The 22,068-nt window shown below is 44.0% G+C and overlaps 1 protein-coding gene across 3 annotated transcripts in view; it reads right to left on the reverse strand.

The window, feature by feature from the left end:
• Positions 1-22,068, reverse strand: part of LANCL3 (LanC like family member 3) — a 72,774-nt gene that overhangs the window by 28,446 nt on the left and 22,260 nt on the right. For all 3 annotated transcript variants that reach the window (XM_053312736.1, XM_053312735.1, XM_053312737.1), the window contains exon 2: positions 2,616-2,739. In XM_053312736.1, the coding sequence (XP_053168711.1) occupies positions 2,616-2,739 (124 nt within the window). The remainder of the gene's footprint in view (positions 1-2,615; positions 2,740-22,068) is intronic.

A 22,068-nucleotide genomic window follows, 5' to 3' on the forward strand; every position in this document is an offset into this window, starting at 1 on the left:
CCGCGGCTACTCACAATAAAAAAACCCAGGTTTGCAGAGCACTCACTCCACAAACTCGGTTTTAGGGGAGGGGTACTTAGGCGGGTTAACCGCCTGGGAGCCACCGGGCTCACCTGTGAGCCCAGTGGCTCGCACGATCAGGCAAAATCGGGCTAGGCTAGCCCAATTTTGCCTGGTCATGGGAATAGCCCCTCAGTGTGAGTAGCTACTTCCTGCCATTTCCAGATCATCCACACCCACCAGCGTCAGGTTTCCAAGCCAGACTTCCCTCCACTACTCAACATCTGTAACCTACAGATGAAGTTGGGCAGCAGATGTCAGGCGGTGCAGGAAAGAGTGACTCATCAGCCCAACATTAGCAGGCTGGGAAGCTATGGAAATGGATGGAAGTAGCTGCTTATGCTGGGAGCACATGCTCCTCAGGAACTGGTGGTTCCCCTTCATTTATGTGCCAGCGGTGTCTGAACCTGTCCTTTATTTCTGGGAAACAGGTTTTTATAGTGATTTTACCTTACTACAGAACTTAGGTACATGCCACCAACACTTAATAATAATACCGAAAAGAAACACTAAAATACAAAACACAGAACTAATTCAAAATCATATTTGACACTTAAAGAGGTCTAAACTAAGGGTGTGCAAACATGTTGAACCGATGGGCAAAGTTGAGCCAGTTCGGTTTAAAGGCTCAGAGTCGAGCTGAACCACCCGCAGTTTGGCTCAACCCCGGGCATGACCCAGGCCACACAGAGGCCCATTGCACAGGCACAGTGGCCTCCAAAATGGCCACCACGTTGGTGGGGGAAGGCCCGAATGGGCCAAAGAATGGCCGAAAGGGGCTGTTTTTGAAGGCAAGAAGGCTGGCTTCCACCTCAAATTCCACAAGGAAAAGGGATGACTTTATCTTAAAAAAATAATAATGGGTGATCAAACTGTTGCCTGTCTGTTTCTGGCACCTCACCCTGTTGTACCTGGGCAGGTCAGACGTGGCAGGAAGCACACTGTGGGAGTAGGCAGGGCAAAGCCAAACAAGCAGGAGGTCAGGAGCCAAAAACCAGACCATTAGGGGCAGACAAGTCAGAGTCAAAACAGGCAGAGGGTCAGAAGCCAAAGATCAGTCCATTAGGAGGAGACAGGGCCAAAGCCCCCAAACAAGCAAAGGTTCAGAATCCAAGGAAACCAAGAACAGGAGGCAGGAGCAAGAACACACATCCACAATGAAGTTGCTTCATCAAATAGTGGAGGCAAACTTCGACTACCATATTTTTGCACCATGAACCCATGGGTTCTACAAGGTTTTTTGCAAAGAGAAAGGGAAGGAGTGGGAGCTTGAAAGGATGCAGGCTGTCTAACAAACCATTAACACAGAATTGATTGCTCATGAATTAATTTTCCCCAAACCGCAGTCTTCCCCTGCCTAGTTCCAGCGCACTGTATCCGCTGCACCATGCTGGCTCCCTTCCCTCCCCTTTCTGGTGCCTGGAAAGAGCCCTCCCCATGCCTCCCTGCATGTCCACCTCAGGGATGGGGCCTATTGCATTCTTTTGCATGGAACAATTTGTGCCCCATGAAAAAATTTTAAATGGTACTTCCAATTTTTTTTTTAGAAGAACTGCTGGTGGCAGGAACACCGCAGCTAAATTGTTGACCACCGGAAGGAGATATGACCTAACATACATTGCCTTCTGGTAAAGTGAGAACCACCACTTGCTCCAAAGCATTAATTTATTGTGTATCTTGATTGCCCATTTCTGCCAGTTTTTGTCACCTCCATGCTTCTGGAGGGAAAAATTTATTCCTAAGATGTTAATGGATGTTAACTCCCCAAAGAGAGCACAACAGACATCATCACCAAGCTGAGCACTAGAAAGCTCAACTGGGATTTTATAAAGTTTCCAGACAGTGCGGTTGAAATAAACAGCTTTTTTAAAGATTTAGGCGGGAGCCAGAAACTTTGCAGAACTTTTCAAAAAAAGCAAAAACTTTTGATAATTCCTCCAACTGGAAACAAAAAGGTTTACATTTTCAGCATAGGCAATGAGTTTTACCACCATGTGCCCCTTAGTGAGCACCCCTTTGATCTCAGGTTGCCGCTGGATGTAAATAAAAAAGGGTCAAGGACCAAAACATACAACAGTGGGCTTATAGGACAATCCCACCTCACACTGGAGCGAATGGGAATCTTATCACCCTGTCAGGAACAAAAACAGCATCTTGATAGAGGAATTGCACTGCCTTCACGAAGAGAGGGGGAATGCCTTTCATTTCCAAGATCTTCCACAAGAAATCATGGCTGACCATGTTGAAGGCCTTAACCTGATCTAACTGCAGCATGTTACCCTCCCATTCATTTGTCTTGGCCAGCTGAAAAGTTCCCAGAAGAAATATAACGGATCGGTCATCTGGTGACCAGGGATGGTGTTTGTCTGGAAATCCATGACAATTTTTTTCGCTACCTTGGCAAGGCTTCCTCCTTTATTTCTGGGATATGAAGATGTCATATTTGATATTCCTTGCTCCTGCACCGTTAGAATATAAGCGAAATAAAAATAATAAATAAATAATCAGTTGCAACATTTTTAGAAGAAATAGAAATCATGTGGTTCTCTGCTCACCAAGATATTCTGTTCCATAGTACGAGTACATCAGTGGAACTGGTTTCCTCTTTCTCAGTGCATACTGTTTCCCAGAGTCTAACATTGCCTGGCAAATTGACTTGATTTGTGCTGGAGTCAACACCTAAAGGGGGAAAAAATCTATCAAAAGTGGAAGGAAATTATATTAATTTCTAATATGCCTATGATAAAGGAATGATTTTCCCAATATACCTTTAGGTATAACAAGGTGGCAGCAGAGGTACACCTAGGTAATTTAGGAGCCTGGACCTAAAGGCCTTTGGACCCCACCCCTGCAATTTAAGTATAATCATGTTTGGCCAGGCAACCACACCACCCAGGACAGACTAAAAGATGATTTGCGGGGGCCCAGGGGTTGTGGAGACTTCAGCCCTGAAGTCCAGGGGTAAGAGCGCTTCTGGGGGCCAGAAGTATGTTTAAATCTCATTGTTGCTTTTACTGTTGGATTTTTAATGTTTATTATTTAGAAAAGTGTAAACTGTTTTGATTACACACCGATGTAAAAAAAAACAGAATATAAATTCTATAATAAATAAAAATAATACATTAAACATTATTATTAAATACCATGGTTAGGAAAATATCCACTCCCAACTCTAGTGAGGTGCTCCTTTGAAAAACTACTAAAAATGAAGCAAGTAAGGTTTGTGCATTTACACAGAGGGGTATCTGTGTGACTGGAGTTCTACCACTACAAACAGGCCAGAGATGTATTTCTGGTAGGCAGAAGCAAACAAATGTCTACATAAGTGGGAATTCTGTGTTTCAGATTGAAGGAAGGTGAAATTAAATGGCACAAAAATGGAATATTTGAAGGGGCTAGCTGTTAATTAATCTCAAGTGGGTTTTGTACAGTAATGGATAATACATATACAAAATCATTGAATAATCTTACTTGCATATTCTTAATTAGGCTCCTAATGTTACACACTCCATTCAGTTCATTAACCATTTCTTCAGTACTTCTCTGTTGCAATTATATGAAACATTTAGCCAATTTCTATAGATTTATCTAGAAAAAGAATTTCACAACATCCCATTTACAGAGGAATTTAGAGGAAAATATAACTGGTAGAAGCTAGAAAATAAAAAAGAGACAGTGGCTGGGATCCACAGGGTCTCTTTCAAAAGCATAAGGTTCCCCAATGTTCACCATCTCCCCACTATGGCTGCAGCCCTCCATGCCAAATCTGACACTATTCCAGGGTTCTCCAAACTCTGGAGTGGCTTTTGTGGGGGCAGATAGGGCCAAAGAAGGAAACAAGAGATGGAACAGCCCTGTTGCATCTATGGAATTCCGCTCATGCTACTTTGGACCTAACTCTATTTTTTTTAAAAAATTCACAAGGTTATCTAACCAGGATTATAAGACCCAAACTCTTTCCTATAACCTGGAAATCCAAATGGAATCCTTTCCCCTAGTCAAAGCAATCTTCTATGGCTGATTTATACTCATAGGATGTGTACATGGATCAAATTATCAGATCTGATCCAATTCTAATCCAATGAAAGTGATTATTGAATTGTTCATCCTATAATATCATCAGCCTGGATCAAATTGGCTGATGTATTATCTCATAAGGAATAATGATAAATCACCAAAATATTATTAAGTCAGAATGGGATGAAGCTTCCAGACACGGCAGACCCTTGTTAGGGTTGATGGTAGACCCTTTTTAGGGCTCGATACCACTCCCATTCCATGCAGAAGTGCCAGGGTTTCTGAGAAGCAGGCAAACCTTCCCTTTTCTTACTTTTCCTTTGAACAGGTACTTGCATCTTTGCTTTACTTGGATGCTTGAAGGCATTCAAAGCCCCTCTGAGAGGAATTTGTCCCTCAAAGTAAAGGTCCAGGGTGTCTCCCCCTGCTAACTGAGCAAAGAGGCACCTTTTAAAGTGGTGGTTCTCTTTTATTTAGCAGGGGGAGAGCAACTGGCCCTATCCAACCCCAGCACAGCCTCCCTCCAGTGGCTGTTGCTGGTGTCTATCTTATGTTTCTTTTTAGATTGTGAGCCCTTTGGGGACAGGGGAACATCTTATTGATGTATTGTTTAATTTTCTATGTAAACTGCTTTGAGAACTTTGGATGAAGAGAGGAATATAAAAATTTGTTGTCGTTGTAGTAGTAGTCTTCAAATAAGATGCACCTCCCACTTCACATTTCTGCTTTGCTTGGATAATACAGGGAAATAAACAGAATTAATACAGAGGCTGGCAGAAAGGGAGAAGTTTACTTGTGGTATGCTAGGCTGAGTTTGTTGTTGTTTGAAATTAGTGAAAACACAAATAGGAACATTGGAAGCTGCCTTATACTGAGTCAGACCACTGGTCCATCTAGCTCAGTATTGACTACCCAGTCTGGCAGCAGCTTCTCGAAGGTTGCAGGCAGGAGTCTCTCAGCCCTCTCTTGGAGATTCCAGGGAGGAAACTTGAAACCTTCTGCATGCAAATATGTTGTGCTTGTGCACACTGTGGGAAAATGGTTTGTGTAATGTATGTGTTCTGCTTGTGTGACTGTACAGTACACATACCTCGTACATATACCGGGGGGGGGGCAGGCAGAGACCACAATTAATATTTTTTAAAAACTTTATCTGATATATATATTTTATTAAAAAATCAAGGGAGGGCATAGGGAAAGACTTGAAGATTTTTTTAAAAAATGGAATCAGGATAGGGTAGGCAAGGGAACAAACTGAAAGCAATGGATCTGCAATGAAACAAATGACTACAAGAAAATAAAACTAGAATCAGGTAGAATGAGATTTAAAATCAAAATCCTGAGAAAAAATATGCACAAATAAAACTAACAGAAGCATTCTTGATTATCAGATCACAAATGTCTCCCACCCCCTCAAAAAGCACCTTTTGAGCATTTCTCCTAAGAGTTACTAGCAAAAAGTTGGGTTTAAACTAAGACAGAGTCTAATACACGACGTAATTCTATGCCCCTCCCCACAAGCACTGTGATTGAAAGGGAACAGAGACACAGATAAAGCAACTGAAACTTGCTTCGAGCACCTGCAAGCCTGAGGAGGCATTGATGCAATATTCAGCTAGAGATGTCAACCACTCAACTGCTCTCCATCCACCCACAACATTTTCCATATATGGCAAACCACCAGATTCAAAGAGAAAACAAATTTTGGGACATAAATAACAGAAAAGTATGAAAACGGTTATCCAATCCTATGATGCAGTTTGATACCATCTGATACAATACAGACAATATTGTTTTGAATAGTGCCAATATTAGCAATTTTGCAAATATGACATAAAAAGCTTGGTGATGGGGCTGTATCGAATGGGATACCATTATTGTTCCAATTTGATGCACAGCCCCACTAGTTTATAACAGCTAAACTGTCAATCAACATTCCACATCTGATCCTCCCCACTCAATAGTTATTCATGAATCATTCAAAACTGTTTGGCTATTTCACTGTTTTACTAAAGGCACAATATTAATTTAGAAGATATATTAAAAGCCAGTTATTGAATACATAATGAGATTTAGAACATGGCTATGTAGATCACTCTTATCTGCATAAAAACTATTATGATTAAGCAATTAAATCACATCAATTAGTATGCTGCCAAATATCTTTTTAGGGAAATACCTGTTATCAGGGGCAAGAGTGCACTCTTGATTCTCAGGGGGTACTCATTCCGTTCAGAGGTGCAAAGTAAATGGACTTCAATCAGGAAGAGTTTGCGGGGAGAGGAAAAACCTGCTTCCTCCAAGAAATGTTGCCATCTGAATGGTATCCCTGAGTTCATTCCTTTGCTTTTTAATACATAAGGCCATTCAAACCTATTGTGGGAGGAGGGGCTAAACCTCCCCCCAGGCCCTGACACGGGTTGTCCTGCCTCCCACTAAAAGTCAGTCCCCAGGAGGGAATGCAGTGTGTGTTTCAGGGCACAGAGATGCATGTTGCCACTACAGTCCCTGCAACATATGGGCCCCCTCTCTGTTTGCCCCTCATAATAAGTGTTTTCCTAATTAATGAACATTTGGCAGTATCCGTATTGATGTGATTAAATTGCTTAATCATATTTTCCCCCCAACTTGAATGACTCATGTCAAAATACAACACTTGCTTGATACTCACCCCTTATTGAAAATATAAATTTATAAAGTCTATAAGGTTGAAAAACAAGCACCAGCCATAATCCAGAATCCTAAGAATGTAACTAGGCAGAGGAATTCTGTATCAGTTCCTGAGATCATTTGGACCAATAAACATGAATTTTGCAATGATATGTATCATGTCACCTTTACTGGTGCAGATTTATATGCACAGCCTTTTCTGTGCATAGCCTTCTTTCTGTGCAATTAACTTCTCTGTTTTGTGATGCTGGTTATCTAATAAAATCATTTTTAAAATTCAATACTGCTAAGCTTCATCATTAGCATTTGTTTATATGTTTTTCAGGGACTGCAACAGTTTCATACATACTGTTTTTTTAAAAAATCATAAGGTATAAGGTATTCTGCTAGATGTAGAATCAATAAGTTCAGTTTCTCCGTGCGTAACACTAGTAAAGTAAGTCAGTTGTGTAGTTTTGGCTTATCCCTTGTGATATTTTATAACCCAGAAACAATTTACATTTATTTTCCAGCAGAGGGAGCTTTTGCAGCAACTGCAATGTCTGCCAAGAGCATAAAGTGAAGAATTTATTTTGTATTCAGCTGTTAGCTTCAGCATTCAAAGGCGCTTAGACAGTATGCATATTAGCAGTATGCTGCACTGCAGCATACCAAGGATCGAGCCTCAAACACTATCAAGTCATAATTTTTATAACGGAGCCTGTAGGGATAGTGATTTCATCCATGATTTTTGTCATGGAATATGCAGAAACTGTATGCTCTCGGTTCTGAATTCTTGCAGATGATCTCCAAGAACAAGCATTTCTACAGTTGTGTTAGCTAGCCACTATCCATAATTCAGGGTGACCGAACCTTGCAACAAATTCATCCCTCCCTGACACATTGATCTCACAACTCCTGCGATAAGAAGATGTGCAGTGTGGGGGGAGGGGGGAAGTTAGAATAAGTATGTGCCCTTCTTTATTGGACTGAGTTTATGAACTACTTGTCTTTCAACCCAAGATACAAAACCAGCCTGATACTACTGTTATACATATTTCCCAGGCAAAGCAGCTGCCATCTTACAGAAATACCAGATTCTAAGTACTGTGACATTCGGCTTTTTTCCAATAAAACTGGACTCTATTTTATATTTATCTTAGTGTTTAAGGTACTGATTGATAAGTGGTGTTTCTTTGAACGGCTCTGCCTCAGTGTATACTGGTTCAGTAGCGCACCTAAGTAATTTTGGAGACTGGACCTGAAGGGCTTCAAAGGGCCTCCCCATTAAAAAATATTAAGAAAAGAAAACCTGCATTTGCAAATGTCCTGGGGGGCCTCCCCAGAAGCCTGCCACTGCCCCGCCGTGCCCATCTTTGCCATTTTCTTTATACTTCAGAGTTAAGAACATAAGAACATAAGAACAGCCCTGCTGGATCAGGCCCAAGGCCCATCTAGTCCAGCATCATGTTTCACACAGTGGCCCACCAGATGCCGCTGGAAGCCACAGGCAGGAGTTGAGGGCGTGCCCTCTCTCCTGCCATTACTCCCCTGCAACTGGTACTCAGAGGCACCCTGCCCTTGAGGCTGGAGGTGGCCCACAGCCCTCTGACTAGTAGCCATTGATAGACCTCTCCTCCATGAAGTCATCCAAACCCCTCTTAAAGCCATCCAGGTTGTTGGCCGTCACCACATCCTGTGGCAGAGAGTTCCACAAGTGGATCATGCGTTGTGTGAAAAAGTACTTCCGTTTGTTGGTCCTAGACCTCCTGGCAATCAATTTCATGGAGTGACCCCTGGTTCTAGTGTTGTGTGAGAGGGAAAAGAATCTCTCTCTCTCCACTTTCTCCACGCCATGCATGATTTTACAGACCTCTATCATGTCTCCCCGCAGTCGTCTTTTTTCTAAACTAAAAAGCCCCAGGTGTTGTAGTCTTGCCTCATAAGAAAGGTATTCTAGGCCCCTGATCAGCTTGGTTGCCCTCTTCTGTACCTTCTCCAGTTCAACAATGTCCTTTTTAAGATGTGGTGACCAGAATTGTACGCAGTACTCCAAGTGTGGTCGCACTGTATAAGGGCATTATAATGTTAGCTGTTTTATTTTCAATCCCCTTCCTAATGATCCCTAGCATGGAATTGGCCTTTTTCACAGCTGCCGCACATTGAATCGACACTTTCAACGAGCTGTCAACCACAACCCCAAGATCCCTTTCCTGGTCCGTCACCGACAGCTCAGATCCTACCCGGAAGAGTTTGGTATCATCTGCAAATCTGGCCACATCGCTGCTTACCCCTGCTTCTAGATCATTTATGAATAAATTAAAAAGCACCGGTCCCAGTACAGATCCCTGGGGGACCCCACTTCTTACTTCCCTCCATTGTGAAAACTCTCCATTTATACCTACCCTCTGTTTTCTGTCTTTCAACCAGTTAGCAATCCACACATGTACTTGTCCCTTTATCCCATGACAGCTAGGTTTCCTCAGGAGTCTTTGATGAGGAACTTTGTCAAAAGCTTTTTGGAAGTCCAGGTAGACTATGTCAACTGGATCACCTTTATCCACATACTTGTTGACACTCTCAAAGAAGTCCAAAAGGTTGGTGAGGCAAGATTTACCTTTGCGGAAGCCATGCTGGCTCAATCCCAGCAGGGCCTGTTCTTCGAGGTGCTTTACAATTTTATCTTCAGGATGCTTTCCATCAATTTGCCTGGAACGGACATTAGGCTAACCGGCCTGTAATTTCCCGGATCGCCCCTGGATCCCTTTTTGAAAATCGGTGTTACATTTGCTACTCTCCAGTCCTCTGGTACAGAGCCCGATTTCAGGGATAAGTTAAATATTTTAGCAAGGAGGTCTGCAATTTCACATTTGAGTTCTTTGAGGATTCTTGGATGGATGCCATCTGGCCCTGGTGATTTGTTAGCTTTCAGTTTTTCCAGACAGTTTAGAACATCATCTCTTGTCACTTCTATCAGACTCAGCTCTCTAGCTTCCATCCCTAAAAAGCCTGGTTCAGGAACAGGTATATGCTCAGTATCCTCTGCCGTGAAGACAGATGCAAAGAACTCATTCAGTTTCTCTTCAACCTCCATATCCTCCTTAATAATCCCTTTCACTCCCTCATTGTCTAATGGCCCAACCGACTCCCTGGCAGGTTTCCTGCTTCTGATGTACTTAAAGAAGTTTTTGTTATTCCCCTTGATACTTTTGGCTAAATGTTCCTCAAACTCTCTTTTTGCCTCCCTTATTGTCACCTCGCATTTCTTTTGCCAGAGTTTGTGTTCCTTTCTGTTCTCTTTGTTTGGACAGGCCTTCCAATTTTGGAAGGATGTCTTCTTCCCTTTTATGGCTTCCTTGACGGTACCCGTTAGCCATGCTGGCATCCTCCTGGACTTAGTGGTACCTTTCCTCCTTTTGGGTATACAATCTAACTGGGCTTCTAGTATTGTGGTTTTGAGTAAACGCCATGCACTCTGGAGCGAAGTGACTCTCCTGATTTCCCCCCTCAGCTTTCTTTTCACCATACTCCTCATTTTGGAGAAGTTTCCTCTTTTGAAATTTAAAATGTCTGTGTTTGACATCCTTAGTGATTCTCTCCCTGCATGTATGCTGAATTTGATGGCACTGTGGTCACTGTTCCCTAAAGGGTCGATGACATTGACATCACGCACCAGGTCCTGGGTGTCACTCAGAATTAGGTCCAAGGTCGCCTTCTCTCTGGTCGGTTCCATGACCAACTGTTCTAAGGCACAGTCATTTAGCGTATCTAGAAATTTGACCTCTTTGTCCTGACTTGAATGTGAATTTACCCAGTCTATGTGTGGGTAGTTGAAATCACCCATAATTACAGCCCTGCCTCTCCTTGATGCCTCCCTGATTTCCTCCTGCATCTCCCAGTCACTGTCGGCATTTTGATCCGGAGGGCGATAGCATGTCCCCAGTAGCACGATTCCTTTCCGGCCTTGTATAGTCACCCACAGGGTTTCTGTGGAGGACTCCAGTCCACTTAGGTTTTCTAGCTTGTTAGATTCTATCCCTTCTCTAACATACAGTGCTACCCCTCCTCCAAGGCGCCCCTCCCTGTCCTTCCTATAGAGTTTATACCCAGGGATAACAGTGTCCCACCGGTTCTCACTGTTCCACCATGTTTCTGTTATGCCCACTATGTCTATTTCTGCGTTAGCAACCAAGCACTCCAGCTCACCCATCTTGGCTCGGAGACTTCTGGCATTGGCATACAAGCACCTATACACTGAATCTTTCCCCTGATGTATGCTATTCTTTTGACTCTTTGACCTGCTGGCATAGCCTCCCGTCTGCTCTTTATGCAGTTCTGCTCCGTCCCCATTTGTTTTATTTGAATTCTTTGCAGCCTCACACTTTAAAGGATGGCTTTTGCCAAACGGGATACTGCCCAGCTCCCATCGGCTGTTCCCCAGGTGTCATTTTAAAAGCTGCTCTGCAACCTTTTTGATTTTAAGCGCCAGCAGTCTGGTTCCATCTTGGTTCAAGTGCAGCCCGTCCCTTTTGTACAGGCCTTGGTTGCCCCAAAATGTGTCCCAGTGCCTAACAAATCTAAACCCCTCCTCCTGGCACCAACGTCTCATCCACGCATTGAAACCCCTCAGCTCTACCTGTCTCACTGTACTTGTGCGTGGAACAGGTAGCATTTCTGAGAATGCTACCTTGGGGGTCCTGGACTTCAAAATGCTACCTATCAGCCTAAATTTGGCTTCCAGGACCTCCTGACTGCATTTCCCCACATTGTTGGTGCCGACGTGCACCACGACAGCTGTCTCCTCCCCAGCACTGCCTAGGAGCCTGTCTAGATGCTGCGTAATGTCCGCAACCTTCGCACCAGGTAGGCAAGTCACCGTGCGGTCAACACGCGGGTCACAAACCCATCTCTCTATCCCCCTAATGATCGAATCACCAACTACAAGGAGGCCCCCACCCCCCAGAGGAGTATCCCCTGTGCGAGAGGATATGGGCTCATCATCCACGGAAGGGGTCCCTTCTAAAGGAGCATTTCCCTCTTCCTCAGACCGATGTCCTCCTTGCCCAAGACCTTCATTCTCCCTGACAGCAGAGGAGCTACCAGCCCTGGAGTGGGATGCCTCTATCACATCCCTGAAGGTCTCATCCACATGCCTCTCTGTCTCCCTGAACTTCTCCAGATCCGCCACCTTGGTCTCAAGGGAACGGATTTGTTCCCTGAGAGCCAGGAGCTCCTTGCACTGAGCACACACCCATGACTTCTGCCCATGGGGCAAATAGTCGTACATGTGGCACTCTGTGCAATACACTGGGAAGTGCCCCTTCCCCTGCTGACCTTCTATCTTCATACTGTTTTAGTTGGCTCTTTACAGTATTTAGGGAGCTTATTGTCCGTTTATTAGATAGTTAATTAGGATAGGTCTCAGCTGTAATGGTCAGCTATTTAACTTCCAAACAGCCTTTCCCAAGAATATGAGGGATACGAGGGAGGGATATGTACTTACGTTCTCCTCTCCACCAGGCTCCTTGTGATCCTTGTGATCGCGGGGGCTTGTTCCAGGCTCCCCCGCACACTTCCCGCTAAACTGCTGCAAAACTCCTATGTGCTATCCCTGTTCGCTATGCTCTGTTCGCTATGTTCTCAGGCCTACACCTCATATGTAGAGTAGGCTTCCAACTGTCACACTGGATGTGAGTCAAAGGAAGGAATGTGGGGCCCCTCCCAGCCCTAGCTGACTCCACCCCCACTACTAAGTAAACACTGCCTTTAGGTAACCCTAAGAACTCCTAGCCCTGTGATATCTTAACCCTAACAAGTAACCCTCACAAGTAACACACACAGAGATAGAGAGACTAAGACCTACCCCTTAGAGAGAAACGGCCCCTGCAAAACTCCCCTCTTAGTTTGTTTGAAGTGGAAAAGGCTAGATGTTTAGAAGGGCTTGCTCAGCTTCTCAGCTTCTCAGTTGTGTCTGCTCTTCCCAGAGTTGCCTTCCTATCCCTATCCTAAGTTCTTTAGTTCTTTGCCAGGGTGGGGGGGGCGAGATGAGCAGTCCTCCCCTGTAGTGGTGGTGGTGGGCACAGCAGCTGGTGGGCCTGTCCGTCTGAGCTTTGTGCACCAGTGAGAGACTCCAGTGCGTCTGCGCAGTGCGAGTATTGAGCATCGCAAGCCCATGACGTCACGGGCTTGTGCCTCTTGATACACTGTGCAGGCACGCTGGAGGGTCTCGCTGGTGCTCAAGGCCTGGATGGACAGTTCCACCAGCTGCTGCACTCACCACCACCACCACCACAGAGGAGGCCTGCTCGGCTTAACCCCCCCTCCCACTCCTGGCAAAGAACTAAAGGACTAAAGTATAAAGAAAAGGGCAAAGATTGGGATGGCGGGCATGGGGCAGTGGCGGGGCAGGTGGGGGGTGGAGGCAGGCTTCTGGGGACACCCCCCATGGACATTTGGAGGTCTCCCTGGAGATAGGAGACCACAGACCAGCATCCAAAGGTCCGGGGGAAAGATCGCTTCTGTACTGGTTGATACAACTAATCAAGCAAATGGCTCAATCTTAAGGTTCACTGCATCAACACAAAAGTGCTAAGCATGGGTAGCACTTATTAATAATAATTATCATTATCATTATTAATTGGCTGACATGCCTAGCAGTGATCCATTGATGGGATCAGAGCTGCATCAAGGCTGGGGGCTTTCAGAGTAGTTGCCCTTGTTGGGCAGGGAACCACTACTTCCATGCAATTAGGAGGAATGCACAAGCACACCAGGAGGAAGAGCAAGTCAGACACACTCGTGTCTCTTATCAGGTGGAAGGGAGGGCTGGCCAGCCATATTATCTCAGCTGGTCCCAAGTGGTTTCCATAGCAAAAGGAATGAGCCATGGCTACTCCCAGAATGGATGAACATCCTTTGATGACCTGCAAGGATTTTTGAAGAAGGCAAAGATGTGCTAATAATTACACGCTATTAAGTAAAACATATTTTACTGTTTGAAGATATATTCCTCTGTACACATGGGGACCTGGGACATTTCTTAAAACAGAAACTTGAGGCTTTGGTTTTAATTCATTCAGAGTTCCATACTGAGAAAGGCACTGCCCTGATTCTCTCACCCCTACTGTGAGTTCCATAGGCAGTAAAGAATCCCTGGCTGGAAGGGAGAATACTGCTAGGGGCTATTTAACAAGGGAGCTAGTTTTGGTCCAGGTGTTCTTTTCTTCACATAGGAACCAATTATGCCAGAACTTGGTGTTTTAAAATGCCAGTCACAAAATGCAGAGAAACCTAATATAGGATATAGAAGTTATAAGGACAAAAAGTAATCTTATACTTCAAAACGTATCTAGAGTTGCCTCTATCTATTTGACTCCCCCCCTCCCTCCAAGTGGGGATTCTGATATTCTAGAAGTGGGTGGGTGGACAAGCTAGTGAAGGCTCCCATGTGGACAGGTTAGGGAAAACCACGGTTATCTGGTGTTTTCAACACTATCACTTTCACCATAAACTTCACTTCAAGAAAATGAATGGGGCAGCTAACGACAACATGGGAAGTAGAGGAAATGAGGTGATTTTGAATGTAATGCATGGCATGGTGGTGGTTTTCTATCTTCTGTGAAGTACTGAAAGGCTGAACATTTTTATGTAGGGAGAGGCAGGAATGCCCTGGCAAAAAATGGGTTTCAAAAAACTGTACCCTATGGAAACAAAGTAGAACTATGGTAATCAAAGATAAAATTGGAGAATGAGGATTAAAAGCCTACATATTTCAAAAATTAGGAACCCCCCCCCATTTCTTTTGTTATATAACATATGCCAGCAATTCATAGGAAGCTGCCTTGTATGAGTCCAACCATTGCTTCATCTAGTTCAGTATTCAGGGCTGCTGAACTTCGGCCCTCCTGCAGATGTTGGCCTACAACTCCCATAATCCCTGGCTACTGGCCACTGTGGCTGGGGATTATGGGAGTTGTAGTCCAAAAACAGCTGGGGGACCAAAGTTGAGCAGGCCTAGGACTTACAGGCAGCAGCTGTCCAGGGCTTTGGACAAGGGTCTTTCCCAGACCATCAAAGCAGATGCTTTTTTACACATAGCCCTTTGCCCTTCACCATATCATATGCTAACATAACTGTGATCTTTCTTTTTTCACTCCCCTGGGGCAATGATTAATATATAAATTCCTATGTTAATTAACCACAATTACCATTACTCTTCTCTAATTTCAATAATCTGTGGCATTGTAATAATTAGCACCTCATCATTATGCCAGTCACAAACATACCTCCATATACACTGTTGCATCTATGTGCAGCTGTCATTACATGATATAGATATGGGAGGAGTCGGGGGTCTTAGGAACACACTGAGGCTATTCACATGAGCGTGCAAAACTGGGCTAAGGGAGCCCAGCCTGGTTTTGCATGTTCATGTGAACTGCCAGGCCCAGGCCCGATCGTGGTGGCTACATGGCGGCAAACCCGCCTAAGCAGCCACCCTCTTAAATGAAGTTAAGGAAGCAAGCACTCCAGTAACCTCATTTTTATAATTGTGTGTCAGCAGCCACAGCTGGCACACTTTGGGGGGAGGGGGATCCCCACCACTTGCACGGTGCATTATCGGAGCTCAGGGGTGGGGTGGCGTGGGGCGGCTCATCTCGTCACCCTGACTTCCAGAGCTGCTAGGAGTACAGCTGGCCGTATGGGTGGGCGATCCACCCGCCCAGGGATCAGAGCTCAGTCGTCTGTGGGGAGGATGAGTCAAACCTGCTCTCCCTGCAGACCTCCACGGAGCTCTTCTCACTGATCATGAGAAGAGCTCCACTATCATAAAGGCAGGCTGGCTACCCCAAAGCCATCTTTCACAAGACAAACAACTGTAGCAGTATGTATGTGGCATATGTACATGTATGTGGCATATGTACATGTATGTGGCATATTTATATAGCACCCAAAACTCATATCTTTGGGCGGTTTACAATAAAACAGATTGCAGCATTGTTTATTTAATGAACAATGGTGTTAAAAACAGTGACTCACACCATTGTGGGATGAACACAACCACAAGGATATGTTTTGCTGTCTGGAAAGTCCACGTCCTGCTCTCTGCACTGTGACTGCACCAGCATTCAAACAGTCATCTGCCTGTCTTGTTGAGAAACACCAATCCATGGGAATTAGAGAGGTAGGGTGGAAGTATACTACTGTTCAGTATAACAAAGGATTAAACAGAGAGTAGTTTTAAAAAGCACTCAAAATGGTATGATTCAAGTATTATTTATTTTAATTAATTAATTAATTAATTAATTAATTAATTAAATTTATATACCACCCTTCCTAAAGCGGCTCAGGGCAGTCTGTTGTTGCTCTTGCTGTACACATTTATTTGTCCCGCTGTTGACTCTGGTCAAATAGGTTTTGGAACACTACAAAACCTGCAAAACTTGGTTTCCCAGACACACTGCATGCAGTTACTTCTTCTCTCACACCATCTTCAACACTCGATGGCACTCTAGCCTGAGACACAGGGCTGTGAATCAGGCTCTAGTTCAAATTTTGCTTCTGCCATGAATATAAATTGGTGGCTTTTAGCAAGTTACTAGCTGTCGCCTTCAACAATATGGATATCAACGATATTATTGACCTACTTAAAAACCTTGTAAGTAGGTAAGAATAGCTGAGATAAAGAACATGATCTATCTTTATAACAACGGCCATATAAATGTATGATGGTGATGTAGGGTGCTTAGGATCAAGATATCAATCTGATGTATAGCTTTAATTTAATCATGCTATTTGCTGCTTATAACTCTGCAGTACATTAGAATAGTTAGGGAATGTGTGACATCGAAAAGTATTTCTCAACAGAAGAAAAATTTGCTAATCAAAATATATGTCCAGAAAAGCTATGATTAAATGAAGCCTCACACAAAAAACCCCTTCAAACAAGTAATAAGAAAGTAAGCGGATCACTTTCACATAGTGTCAGCATTCTTAAACTTCCACTGGTGCTAACAAGCAAGCACAACAGAAGAGGAATCCACATTGGCAACCAGCCACTTTAATCTTGCCTGCTGATTTGCAATTTGTGCTGCATAAACAGGGCAATGAATGGAAGCATCAGCTCTAGCTAGAGAAGAATGCTGATAGGTAAAAGTGAGGAAGATCAAACGAAGGTTATGTAATTTACTAAGACATATTAATTTTATTCTTTCCCACCATTCCTTAAAGAGTGGCAATAATTTTGACCTAGTGGCCTCCATGCCAGTTCCATGCTCATCCTTTGCATAAATAAGACTGACACACACATAACACATTGAACAAGAGAACCTCCTGTGCCATAGAGAGACAGTTGCCATTGCTTGGAACAAAGCCCAGCTTGAATCCGCGTACAACTCGCATTCTGAATGCAGAAATCACATATGGCTAGATATTGCCATGTTCCAAGGACAAAAACAACTTCCCTCCCCACTAAAAACCAGTCAAAAGAACCAAGGAATAACAGTGGAAGTAAAGAACATACTCCTCCTCTTTAAAATGCAAGGAAAAGGAGTAGGAAGGTAAATTCTCCTCATTAAACATTTAGCAGTTGAGACTTAGATACAGGCAAGGTTAAAGCTATGTTAGTCTTGTCTTTCTGCGCCTTCTTCTCAGCTGTCACTGCATATAAAGTAAGCACTCCTTGGGGGTGGCGGGGAGAGACTGTTTTGTCAGAAAATGTGATTCAGTTCGCTCTAAAAAATTCCCAATAGGAAAAGTATAAAAAGATTTCTTTCAGATAATGGACAACCCTCAGTTCCACCAGAAACCAAAAGATGAAGTGTGTAGATTGTGATATATATTTATAAAAATACTGTTAATTATTTTAACAGTTTATTATAATGTTCAAGGTTTTTGATAAATGTAATAATTGCTGCAAAACCTTAATCCCATCTATATATAAAATGCTAATCATTAACATTTTTCTCATAGGGGTAGGATGGAATCCACTCACACAGCACAGCAAGAAACACATCCCCGTATTTCCGCTATGGGTCAACTGCATCTTTTCTGTAATATACAGAGAACAGTGTCTGAAAACACATGGTAGACATACATACAGGAGCCTCAGCTAGTAGCAATTAAAACAAGTTGAGACTTGTTCACAAAGTGTATTCAGACATGCAAATGCCCTTCAAACATTATGGGGAAAGGCACCATTGATGCATAATGACAATGTAGGGATCTGTCTTATATGTAACATATGCAGTGACCCTTAGGTAGGCCCAACAATAGGCAGAGAAAAAACAGTAGTTTAAGATGCAAAATATGATGTTCCAGGAAACTTTTGTATAAGAAGGGAGTTCTGAAGAGAAATTTGGACAGGAAAGTGAATGAGCGAGACCTTCAGGTGCAGATAACAGAACAAGGAATAAAGTGGTGCCAATAGCACTTATAGGGGGAAATCTAGATTGGGACTGTGGCAGGGCAGAGGCTGAAACCCCTTTCTCCTTTGTTGTGGTTCCATTCTGGCTGCTATTCTTGATTCAAAAACAATTAAACCAGCATCTGCATTGCAGCACAAGACTTTCTGTCTCTGAGCCCTATTTGGGAGGAGGAATCACAGACTCAAGTAGCCTCTATATCAGGGCCCTGCCTCTGCTCCAGGAAGGGGTGGGACAGCCCTTTCACAGTGTGCTTGGATGCAACACCTTTTCTGACCAACTTCTTGTTGCTAGGCTGAAGCTCTCTGGCTAGATAGCTCCCCTGCTTGACTTGGTTGTGACCCCAGTTCTGGGAGCCCCAAATTGAGGGATGAGGTGGACAGTTATGGAGATGAGATAGGATGGGAAGACCCTGCAATGGAGGCTGTGGGTGGCTCCATGTCACTGGGACGCTCCACACCAGGAGAATCAGAGCCAGCACACTCACCACAACCCAAGGACAAAACCCTGCCTTCATCCTCTGACTCGAAGGAGTTCCTCAAGGACCTGGCAGCCCAAATAGAGGTCCCCCAATGCCACCAGAGCCAGTACTTAGAACATCAGGCAAGGTGCCTTTAAACAAGTCATACAAGCAGAGGTGTATCTAGGGAAAATGGCGCCTAGGTCAAGCACTGAAATTGCGTCCCCTGTCCAAATATCTGACACCCATCTTTCAGACAACTTTACCATAATATCAGATCAAAAATACAAGTGAAGCTCATTAATCTTTTAAAATTTCAAAAACTATTTAGCAGTGGACGTAGCCAGACCAAAAAATGCTGGAAAACTACAAATTTCAGTATGCTGGGGCACATGAAATACCCAAATACTATGTGGAGGTGTACTTGGAAAACTAAACAGAAGTGCTTGTCTACTATGCATTGTAGCATCTCAATTACATAAGTTTTAAAAATAAATGGAGAATTTGACTTTTACCAGATACTCTGAAAATAATTAAAGGATATACAGAGTAAACTATGTCACTGCTTGGAATATATTCTAGTATTTCAGAAAGATAGTTAAAATGAGAGAAAGAGAGCAAGAAACTCCCAGTGGGCCTTAATACTAAGGATTTCACACTGATTCAAAGACAAACTCACCATTAATAGCCATATTATTAAGACATCACTTTTAACTCACTTATCACAAGAAGGGAAAGTAAGAGCAAATGAATACAATCTAGCTCATAAGCTTCAGCTCAGTATTCACAAGCCCTGATTCTCTGTACATAGTGCCAAACTGAATATGTGTACAGTGACTTATATTATATTATTTTTTTTTAACCTGTAGCCCCTTTGGGGGGCTTCCTAAAGGCTGGGGGGAAGGTCTGCAAAGGTCCCCCCCAGCCTCTTAATTCACCGCCACAGCCCGTCCCAGGCTGATTTTTGGGCCTATTCAGGCCTGCAAAGATCGGCATGGTGGCCATTTTGGAGGCCACCACGCATGCTCAAATGGCCTCTGTGAGGTCTGGCAAGGCCTAGGGCCTCGCAGGGACCATTAGAGCATGTGCAGTGGCCATTTTTTAAAATATTTTTTTAATGGCCACTGAAAACAAAATGGCCACTGCACATGCTCAAATGGTCTTTGTGAGGCCTGGTATGGTCTAGGGCCTCACAGAGGCCATTTGAGCATGCATGGTGGCCATTTTGTTTTTGGCGGCTATTAAAATTTTTTTTAAAAAATGGCACCCCCCTTTCAGGGGGTGCCTGGGGAACGTGCCCTGACTGCCCCATCATGGATACCCCCCTGCATACAGGGAAGGAGAAGGACTAAATCACAAACCATCAGTCAGCACCAGGGAGCTGCAGGGACAACATCTCTCTTATGTTGTCATACTCAACTTTCTTGCAGTCCTGTTTGGAGCTGAAGTCCTGACCCATTTACCCTTGGAGCTAACACAGGTTGCACCTGATACAAGCCTAAGTGAAAACTCTGATCCTAAAGATAATGAGGTGAGTCTCATGATCAGTGAGACTCGCCAGAGGGGGTTCTGCGGGAAGAGTGGGCTTAGCCCGCTCTCTCTGCAGACGATCAAGGCAACAGCCTGGGCGGCTGGATCAGCCGCCCACATGACTGCCGGCTCCGTCACGGAGCCAGCGGGGGCTACAGGGATCGGGGGCCATGTGGCCCCTGGAAGTTCCAGGATGCCCCACGCAAGTGCATGGGGCATGCTGGAGAGACACCCAGGGCCAGGAGGCTTGTTTCAGCCTCCTGGCGGGGCTCTCCTCATGTGTTGCCATGGCACGGAGATGCTCCGCGGCAATACATGATCAGAAAGACGAGGTTAATGGAGTGCTTTCTCCATTAACCTCGGCTAAGGGGAGGACTACTTTGGGAGGTTTGCTGCCAGGAGCTGCGTGGCTCCCGTGCCAGCAGACAACTGGCAAAAAGCGGGCTAGGCTCCCTTGGCCCACTTTTTGCTGATCATGAGAATCTCCTCATTATTTGAAAGTAATTTCTATTGAAATAAACAGAATTTATTACCAACTATTATTTGGAATTTTGCAAAAAATAAAGTTGGTATGTGTAGTTTTTTCCATCTATATAACTGACAGATTGCTAGAGATTATCCTGCTGCTAAGCCAAGCAAAGGTCTTTACCAAGGTAGGGATCCAAGAGTACACCACTGTTGGATCTCAGATGGTTCCAAGCAGGGGCATAGCTAGGTGAGAGGGGGCCAGTGGACCCTCAGAGTGAGAGAGATAATGAAGAAGATAGTGGGGGTGGAGCTGGGGGGGACCCTCAGGGGCAAGCAGCCTGAGCACACATACGATCCCAGCGCTGGGGTTAAGGGTGCATTTGCACTCTTAACCTTGGCTAATGGCCAGGCTCCAAAGTGGGGTTAGGCAGGCGGGCAGCACCGGGATCCATGTGGATCCCATGCTGCACATGAGCAGCTTAACCTATCTTTTCACCCAAGCTTTCTCAGCTTCCTAAATATTTGGGTTTTTAATATCTGGTCTATTTTAAAATTCAAAACCCAATTTTGAGGTTTTTAATCACTGTAATTGTTTAATTGTTGTTTTAAAATGATTTTAAATTGTAAATTGTTATATTGTTTTTAAATTTGTTTTAGCTCTTTACTGTTTTAGTGGTTTGTTTTAATTGTAAACCGCCCTGAGCCATTTTGGAAGGGCGGTATACAAATCAAATCAAATCAAATCAAATCAAATCAAATAAATAAATAACAACCACCCAGGCCAGGTTTGCTGGGTTAGGCTGCCCATGAGAACAGCCTTATTGTCAGCCTGCCCAGGTCTCTTAAATATTGTCTATATCTGCAAAGGGACACTAGGAAAAGTGTCTGTTCAATTTTAATTTGCAGGTTTGCTGCCCTGTCAGCACAACGTATTGGAAGGATATAGAAATAGAGACACTGAAAATAGGTTGCAAATGGAAAAGAGGCACACTGAAGAGATGCCAGATTGGTGATGCCTGGGGGACTGGACAAATGAAGTCAGGAGAGACGGACCAGAAGGAATGATGCAAGAGCATGTGGCAAAAGAATCAGCAGAATTAGCAAGTATAGATGAGATAAAATAGGACCAAAAAGAACCAGAAGGTTGCTGCAGATGGTGTAGAACAGCAGAAAATAATATAAAACTGTGCTTTTAAGTAGAATAGTCGCCAATTCAAAAAGAAAAAGAAAAGCGTGATCAGGATATCCAGGCGTTGCAAGAAGAAACCCAATTATGTTGACAACTGTTGGGGTTTTTTGCTCCCAGAAGAGTCTTTTTCCCCCAGCATAGCTCCTGCCCTAGGTGGCCAGATTTGGCTTTTTAAAAGCCAAATTCTGGCTTACAGCCCATTTGACCCACGAGTATACCCCTTAGGTTCTGGCCACCCTGCTCCTGCCTCCCATTCCTACTTACTCAGCCTT

The sequence above is a fragment of the Hemicordylus capensis genome, chromosome 3, assembly GCF_027244095.1.
Source record: "Hemicordylus capensis ecotype Gifberg chromosome 3, rHemCap1.1.pri, whole genome shotgun sequence".
NCBI lineage: Eukaryota > Metazoa > Chordata > Lepidosauria > Squamata > Cordylidae > Hemicordylus > Hemicordylus capensis.